Below are 7,722 nucleotides of genomic sequence, written 5' to 3' on the forward strand. Positions count from 1 at the left end.
AATATCGGACATCTCTTGATATTGCCAATAGTTTTCTTCCAACCTTAGTCACATTACAAACCTCTGTGACCCTGCTTCAATTTCATCCTAGGTTTCTGGTTTGAGCACTCAGGAAAATGCTGGATTGCAAGTAGTCTGAAGATAGTTCAGTTTGGGGGTAAGAACTGACACTTTTCATGTTGTAAAGGACTAACAAAGTGAATCCTAAGGAGAAAACAGAAGTGGGAAGAAACTAGGAAAGTAAAACAAACTGTAGCGGACATGCTTGTGGTGACTCATTTAGTCTCTAAAGGTAGGAATGGGTGGATAGAAATTAAAAGTACTAATACTTCCTTCATTATAACAAAAAAGAGAAGGGAAGATGAGAGTGTAAAGTTTGAAGTTGGGTAGCTGGGAAGTGATAAGTTATCTGATATGATGAATAATCATTTAATATCTCAACCTATGTCATGATGATACATTTAATATTGTTTATATTTATCCTTTCAAGGGGAATTTATTTTTATCAGAGGCAATTTATACATTAAAATATTTATTTAATAAGATTAAAGCTGAATGTAAGAACTAAGGCAGAGAAAGAGAGATGGTATTTTGAAAATGATGGACCCTGTGCCAGGTACACTATGGTAGGCAATGCAGTAATTTCTCAGAATAATTAGGGACAAATATCTTTAAATATTTATTGAAAATAGGATTATGATTCATAGAACTTCTTTAGTGACAATGGAAATGAAGTAACAATGGATGTGAAGAAAAGGCATATGTACTGCCAAGATTTAGCAATCTGGTTTTAAAAGAAAAACTTGAAGTATTCTAAGTTTGCAATGTATATGATTGAGATGGAAGCAAGATAACTTGCTTCCATGGGTGGTTAAACCTCAGTTGCCTCAGATCTTGTAGAATATGGAAATAATTTCTCAGAGGCATTTGAAAATTGAAAATACAAATAGCACACTTAGAGGTCCATCTGTCCTTTCAACTGGAGTCCAGAGTTTCCTATTTTCTGGAGGTGTGTGATAAGCTAAACTCTTCAAATAGCCCAAACGTGAGAATTTCCTGTTCAAACCTGAAGTGACACATTGATGAGAAATCATCTTTTTCCACTCTCACTTCACTCTGAGCCTTCACAGGGCAGTAAGTGAAGGTCACAGACATTGTTTACTCTTGTCCTGGATTTGTGTTTTTAAATTTCTCCTTTTATTACACAGCTATAACAGGCCTCTTTTATGAGAGTAACCTGACCTCCCCACTAAAGGATGCACGACTTTCTGGCCAGCAGAAGGTATGTGTCCCTCCTCTCCTGTCTCTCTACTAGACTGTCTCACTTAGTGGGGACTAGCAAATGTTAGATGTAAAGCAGCTGAAGTATAGTTAATATACAACAAAATCAAAGTGCAACACTAATTAAAAAAAATAACTCAGGGTAAAACACAACCATAAAATATCAAATACGATGGAAGATTTCTCCAAGTATTCAAATTAGTGTCTGTAGAATGCTAGTCAAGTGCATATTTGGATTTGCATATAATCTTAAGTAAAAGCTGCAGGCATCTTGACAGAGAACAACTTGTTTGGGATTTTATAATCAGTAGAAGGTAGGTTTCTTGTATAATAATATGTTAATATATATTTCTCTCAACTTCTATAAATAGATTCTTGGGAAAGAATTCATTGCATAAAAAGGCCAAACATAATTCTTTATATATGCACTTAGATTGAATAAAATCAGTTTTATTTTTAATAAAAATCAAGATGAAGTAGCTTCCTAAATGCTAATATAAACGTAACTGTAACTAATGAAAGGATTTTTAAAAATACTGAACAAACATTTCAAAAAAGATGTACTATACTAATTAAAGACACTCTTGTTTAACAAATTGCTTTCCAGGCTCTAACTGATATGAATCAGAAATAGTAACACAGAAATTGTAACTTAAACAGTAGTTAAAAACTAATATTTATAGAACATATAGGTACCAGATTGAGTGCTCAGTGTAACATGCATTATATATTACATATTATTTCCATGTTAGATTAATAATATAGGTTACTAAACACTAAATAACTTTTAAAGAACACGCTTCTTTAAGTTTCAAATCCATAATCAATTTCCAGATCTTTCTGACTAATGCATCCATTGACTGAGTTATTAAGCTATGTTTTCTGGATTTTATAAGCAATTATCATCACTTATACAAATAAAATGACCTTTACTAACTTTAACATCTATAGGATCTTTCTGGAAGTTTGAACCAATAGTGTTCTTTCATGAATGGCCTATATTTGTTTATCATTTTGTGGATTCAGACCTTAGTGATTAAATCAATTATCAATTACATTTGTAAAATAAATATTTTTTAGTCTTTTTCTATTGTTTTATTTTTAATATTGTTTAGGTTATGTTTAGTTTGTCATGTAATATTTTTCAATATATGAAGTAGTACCTCAATTTTTAAAGTTTTCTCAGAATTCCTCAACCATTCAAAATAAAGAGCATTTGGTACCCTTTTCAATAAATAAATGTAAGTCACCATATACTGTAATTTAGTGCAGGAAATGCCAACTTTATCCTCATCTTTAAAGTACTTAGTCTATAACAATTGTTGGATTTCAAAATAATCAAAATTATAGTTAAATCTCTGTTGTAATACACAATATTTTCATTTTAATACAAGCACTGTAATGTTGTTAAAATATTTCTGTGGAATCTGACTTTAACTTAATGAGGATATTATTAGTCATGAACTTATTATTCCCTGATTTATTGCTTTTCATGTTTAACCAATAATATATTGTCAAATATAAAATATATATATTTTTAAAAAGTGTTCTATCATGAAATCCTTGTTTGAAGTTCCAAGGAATTTAGAACCAGGCTTTAAGTTTGTTCAGCTGCAAAGTGAACACTAAGGTCTTTGCCCCGCCCCGTGTTATTGCAGTAGGATTCTTGTCTCACAGACACCACTTATTCCTCAGTTCACTTAGAGCACAGCCCTTGACATCACTCAGCTTCAGAGATGAATAACCAAGGAGTAATCTATGCAGAAATGAAGGGAGTCGAGAACTCAAAGAGACAGCGAATGAAACCTAAGGGCTCTAAAGGTTCCATTTCAATAGCTCAGCAGGAATTAACATATGCTGAATTAAATCTTCAAAATGCTTCTCAGAATCTTCAAAAGACTTCTCAGAATCTTCAAGGGAATGAGGACAACTACCACTCCAAAGGTAAAACATTACCAGTCACTAGGTGGAACTGTTCCAGGATATGCACTTGGGGTGCCAAGGTATGGAGAAGGAGTAGGGGATAAGCTCACATATTTTTCATTTTGAAGAAGAGAGCTTAAAATTGGGTATGGTATCTAATGTGAAATCAGAGAACTACTTTCATTCTGGCATTGCTGAAATTTGTAGTCTTTAATCAACAACTAATGCAGCATTATGTTTGCTGAAAATGCAATGGTATATTCTGAGAGAAAGACTACAGTTGTAGAAATTGAGTTTGGGGTCGAAGATTATATACATAACTTTATATTTACACGGGTTCTAGTGTAGGCTACCGTCTATGGGGTTGCACAGAGTCGGACATGACTGAAGCGACTTAGCAGCCGCAGCAACAGCAGTGTTATGTCTACTCTCTAAATAATTGCCCCATCACTCCTTTCTCAGTAGTTCCTTTTCTCTCCCTGCAGGTTCACCATCACCTCTAGAGAAGCTCATTGCTGGGATCCTCGGAATCATCTGCCTTGTCCTGATGTCCACTGTGGTAACAATGATCGTTATTACTCCCTGTAAGTACATTTTTTAAAAACTGTAAGGGAACTTTTCACTTTAATGATGGTCAGTCCTCTAAACATTTCATAACATTATAGAATGTGCCTATCATTAAAATATATGCATTTAGAGTAAATGTGGAATGGTAATTCTGAATCTGTCAAAAATATACGACACAGAATATTTACAGAGGGTACGTATTTGTATATTCTGATTTCATAACTCAAAAACATGTATTAGGAGATTGAAAGAACTTACTGATAAACCCAAATTAAGTCTTAATTGGTTAAAACAAATACTGCAAGAGGTGGTGGCATCTGTTCCTTTTGGTTTCTGAAATATTTTTTTCCATTAAATCTTCATTGCTTAATTAATTTTTCTTGGTAAAATCAGTTTTATTTTAGATTACTCTAATCCTAAACAATAAACCAAATTTTAAACTCAGAAACTAAAATCATTATGATTTATTTAGAACAATATTAACTTCTGTAATGATTAATTTTGTAGCTACTCTAATACAGGACCAGAATAACTCCTCTCAGATAACAAGGCTCCAGAAAGGTACATAATGATTTTAAAGCTCTGGCACACATACAGTTGGTATTTTGTCTCTATCTTAGGCTAATGAAAATAAGAATAGATTATGGGGTAGAACATAAGTTGGAAAATAGAGCAACAAATATTTATAAGTAATGATTATAGGAGAATGCTTCTGCCTATACAACAATATGATCAATATGAACAATACAACAATTGTTGAAAACTAGTTCTACTTTCTTTCTGCTATAATATGATAAGAGACAAATAAGTTTATTATTCTAAAGCAGAGGTTTCAGTTCTTGATTTTCGGGATGTGTAAAGAGTGGATATTTCTGTGTGCTTGCTTTATGTGGAGACATAAACTGGGTTATGAGAGACTAACCCTTTCTGTGAATGTATGTGTTGGTTTGTTTAATATGTACCAGCCTTGAGGATGCATAGATATGTTGTCTAACCATGTATATCATGTATATGTTTATATCTATGCATATATGTTGGAGAAGGCAATGGCAACCCACTCCAGTACTCTTGCCTGGAAAATCGCATGGATAGAGGAGCCTGGTAGGCTGCAGTCCATGGGGTCACTAGGAGTCGGACACGACTGAAGCAACTTAGCAGCTGCAGCAGCATGCATATATGTAAACTGACTTTTATTTTCTAAAATTCAATATTTTTTGGCTAGTAATTCACACTCTTTCTTCAGAATGCCATTGTGGTCATTGTTCAAAAGACTGGTTTACATATTCCAACAACTGCTATTATATTACTTTTGAAGAAAAAACGTGGAATGGGAGTTTGACAGCCTGTGCTTCTAGGAACTCTACTCTGCTTTATATAGATGATGAAGAGGAACTGGTAAGATATCAGATGTTTCCAACATTTTGTTAAAGGCTTGATTCAGTCAGTGTTAAATTTGTTAGAATTCACTTAGGTTTTTGTATGTATTTGTAGTTTGTTTAAGGCCTGTTATTTTATTAAATAATGGAATACAACTTTATGATACTTTATTAATATTTTATCCTATGAATGCATGCTTGATTATTTCCATGTTTGCTTTTCACTGAAAACCACACTTCTACAAGTGCTATTATATTCTAAGATAAACTGTGCTATTTAATTTTAATATATATCAGGGAAAGTATACATATCATACATTTTCATATAGATCACAAAATAAATAAAACCATGTAATTACACATCAGATCATGGATTAGAAGTTTCAGCTTTCCAGGACCCCATCCCCTGTAACTTCTCATCACTTGTGTGTCCTCCTATTTACCCACTGTCGTGGCATTTGATGTTATAGAATCTCTTTGCATGTTTTTGCTCTTCATGAACATAGAATCAAACAGTATGCAATCTTCTTTCAGTCTCTGCACACTCCCATGTAATAGTTTTGCAATTTATCCATATTCTTGCATTTACATGGTATTTGTTAATGTTTATTACTCATTATGCAAATATAACATTTAAAATCCATTCTATCCAGTGTCTCTGAGTGGAGATGGAGTCTTATGCCTTCAGGGAAAAGAGGCTTCCTGGGTTCAGTACTTTTAGACATGAGACCCTCTTTGCTGGCCCCACCGCCATCTCAGCCTCCCAACTCTAGTTCTCTTTGTGGAAGCAGGAGAACTTCCTCTAACTGCTCCTTGTTAGCAGGTGTCCTGATGGACACTTTGTAAGGCTCACGTGGCATTGTCAACAGGATTCCCCTCAACACACTGGAACAATGGAGTGGCTTATCTGTGCCCTCTCTTACAGCTAGGCTGGGTAAGTCATTTAGCAGGTCTAGATCATTTTCTTCTTTGGGGGAAGATATAAGATGCCCCTAATTGTTGTTCCCTAACCTCACCTTGTTCTCTCATCCTGGAAAGTGATGAGAGATTTCATGAGAGTCAAGCTGCTGCTAAGTGCCCAACCACATCACCCTTCTCTTTCCACCTTTCAGAGTTCTCCATTATTGTGTCTTTCATAAGTGCCCATGTTTACAGTTGTACTTAACAGGGAGGAGCAGAGAAAAATGAATCTCTGACACTCTATCTTATCTGCTGGATTCTAGCAATACAGAAAAAGATTGCCTTGGGGTCTATCTAGGCAAAGAATGGTGTGGGTCCCAGAAAATCAAAACTTTGTCTTCATGTCACTTATTTTCTCAATTTCAATCCCTTAATTTTCTTCTAAAATTGAAACTCAGAAAAATAGTAGCAAAATTCAGTGATATAATCACAGTATCTGGAAAAACGAATGTCACAGAATCTGAAAACATTTAAAACCTTGCTATGTTTAATTTGACAACATGGGTCAAATTAACATGCGTGAATCAGACTTCTTATTAACATAAGAAAAGCAATGAAACTGATAAACATAAATGTTTGAGTTTATTTTTAATCAAAAGCGCAGACATTGGTTAATGCTTCAACAAATATTAAATCTTTCAATTTTGTATTTTTAATGTTAAATTAGATTCTAACACTCTCATCTTGTTCAGAAAACTCAGGATCCTATGAAAGAGCACACTATTTGCATTTTAAGAATAAATAAATTCTTTCATAGTGATTAAATGAAAATACTTTTGTGTAGAAATTTCTGAAGTCCCTATCAATTACGTCATGGATTCCAGTCTTTCGTGAAGGCCTTGGTCATCCGTGGATGTGGCAAAATGGCTCAACTTGCAAACTACAGTAAGTTTTTTAAAACTATACTATATAGAGAAGGAACATATTTTAACAATATACTTTAAGAATATTATTAAAACATTTGTTTTGGTTGAATTACACAAAGATGAAGGATGATGAAAGTTAATAAAATGTTGATAGAAATATTAGAAAATGGGATACTCAGTATTCCATTTTCCTAATAACAAACTCTGCCTAAACTTATGTTAAAAACACCATTACCCACTTTCAAAATATCTTTTTTATTACTGTTATACAGAAATGTTATAACTTCATGAGCTGTCCTCACATATCATAACAGAATTATGCAATGCTTTCCATTACAGGTTATCAGACTACTTACCTGAGAAAGGAAACTGTGCAGTGCTATCCGTGGGGGACATAAAATCAGATGACTGTGAATTCCCACACAAGTATACTTGCAAGCACAAGCTTGAGAATTAAAAAGTAAGTTTGGCTGCTGTTGGGTAACTTCATCTCTTAAATGGAAATAATAGTATGATTACATAAATTTCAAAATGTATTATATTCTTTTTCTGATAATGGAAGTTTTTTTAAAAAAACTATTGACATTTGATATGCACACCAGAAAGTATAGATATCATTCCTTTGGTGTCTGACTGTTTTGCTCAATCATATATTTATGGCAATCAAACTTTCTAAAGGATCGCATGGTGTATAGGACCATTTACATGAAATATCAAAAATAAGAAAAGAGAGACCAGAAGCAGATTAG

General features: G+C 33.5%; 1 protein-coding gene across 1 annotated transcript; it reads left to right on the top strand.

Moving 5' to 3' along the window:
- Positions 3,018-7,430, top strand: LOC102183669 (NKG2-A/NKG2-B type II integral membrane protein-like). Its single transcript, XM_018049111.1, has 6 exons — positions 3,018-3,225; positions 3,690-3,788; positions 4,279-4,332; positions 5,015-5,166; positions 6,892-6,992; positions 7,313-7,430. Exons 1-6 carry the CDS (start codon positions 3,018-3,020, stop codon positions 7,428-7,430), a joined length of 732 nt encoding a protein of 243 aa, XP_017904600.1.

Source organism: Capra hircus, chromosome 5, assembly GCF_001704415.2.
Source record: "Capra hircus breed San Clemente chromosome 5, ASM170441v1, whole genome shotgun sequence".
Taxonomy (NCBI): Eukaryota; Metazoa; Chordata; class Mammalia; order Artiodactyla; family Bovidae; genus Capra; species Capra hircus.

What these genes read in the sequence shown, in the direction of transcription:
- LOC102183669 (XM_018049111.1), top strand. Translation starts at nt 3,018, where the DNA reads ATGAATAACCAAGGAGTAATCTATGCAGAAATGAAGGGAGTCGAGAAC. An exon ending in AATGATCGTTATTACTCCCT is followed by an intron (nt 3,789 to 4,278) that starts GTAAGTACATTT and finishes TTAATTTTGTAG; the next exon opens with CTACTCTAATACAGGACCAG. An exon ending in GATAACAAGGCTCCAGAAAG is followed by an intron (nt 4,333 to 5,014) that starts GTACATAATGAT and finishes CTCTTTCTTCAG; the next exon opens with AATGCCATTGTGGTCATTGT.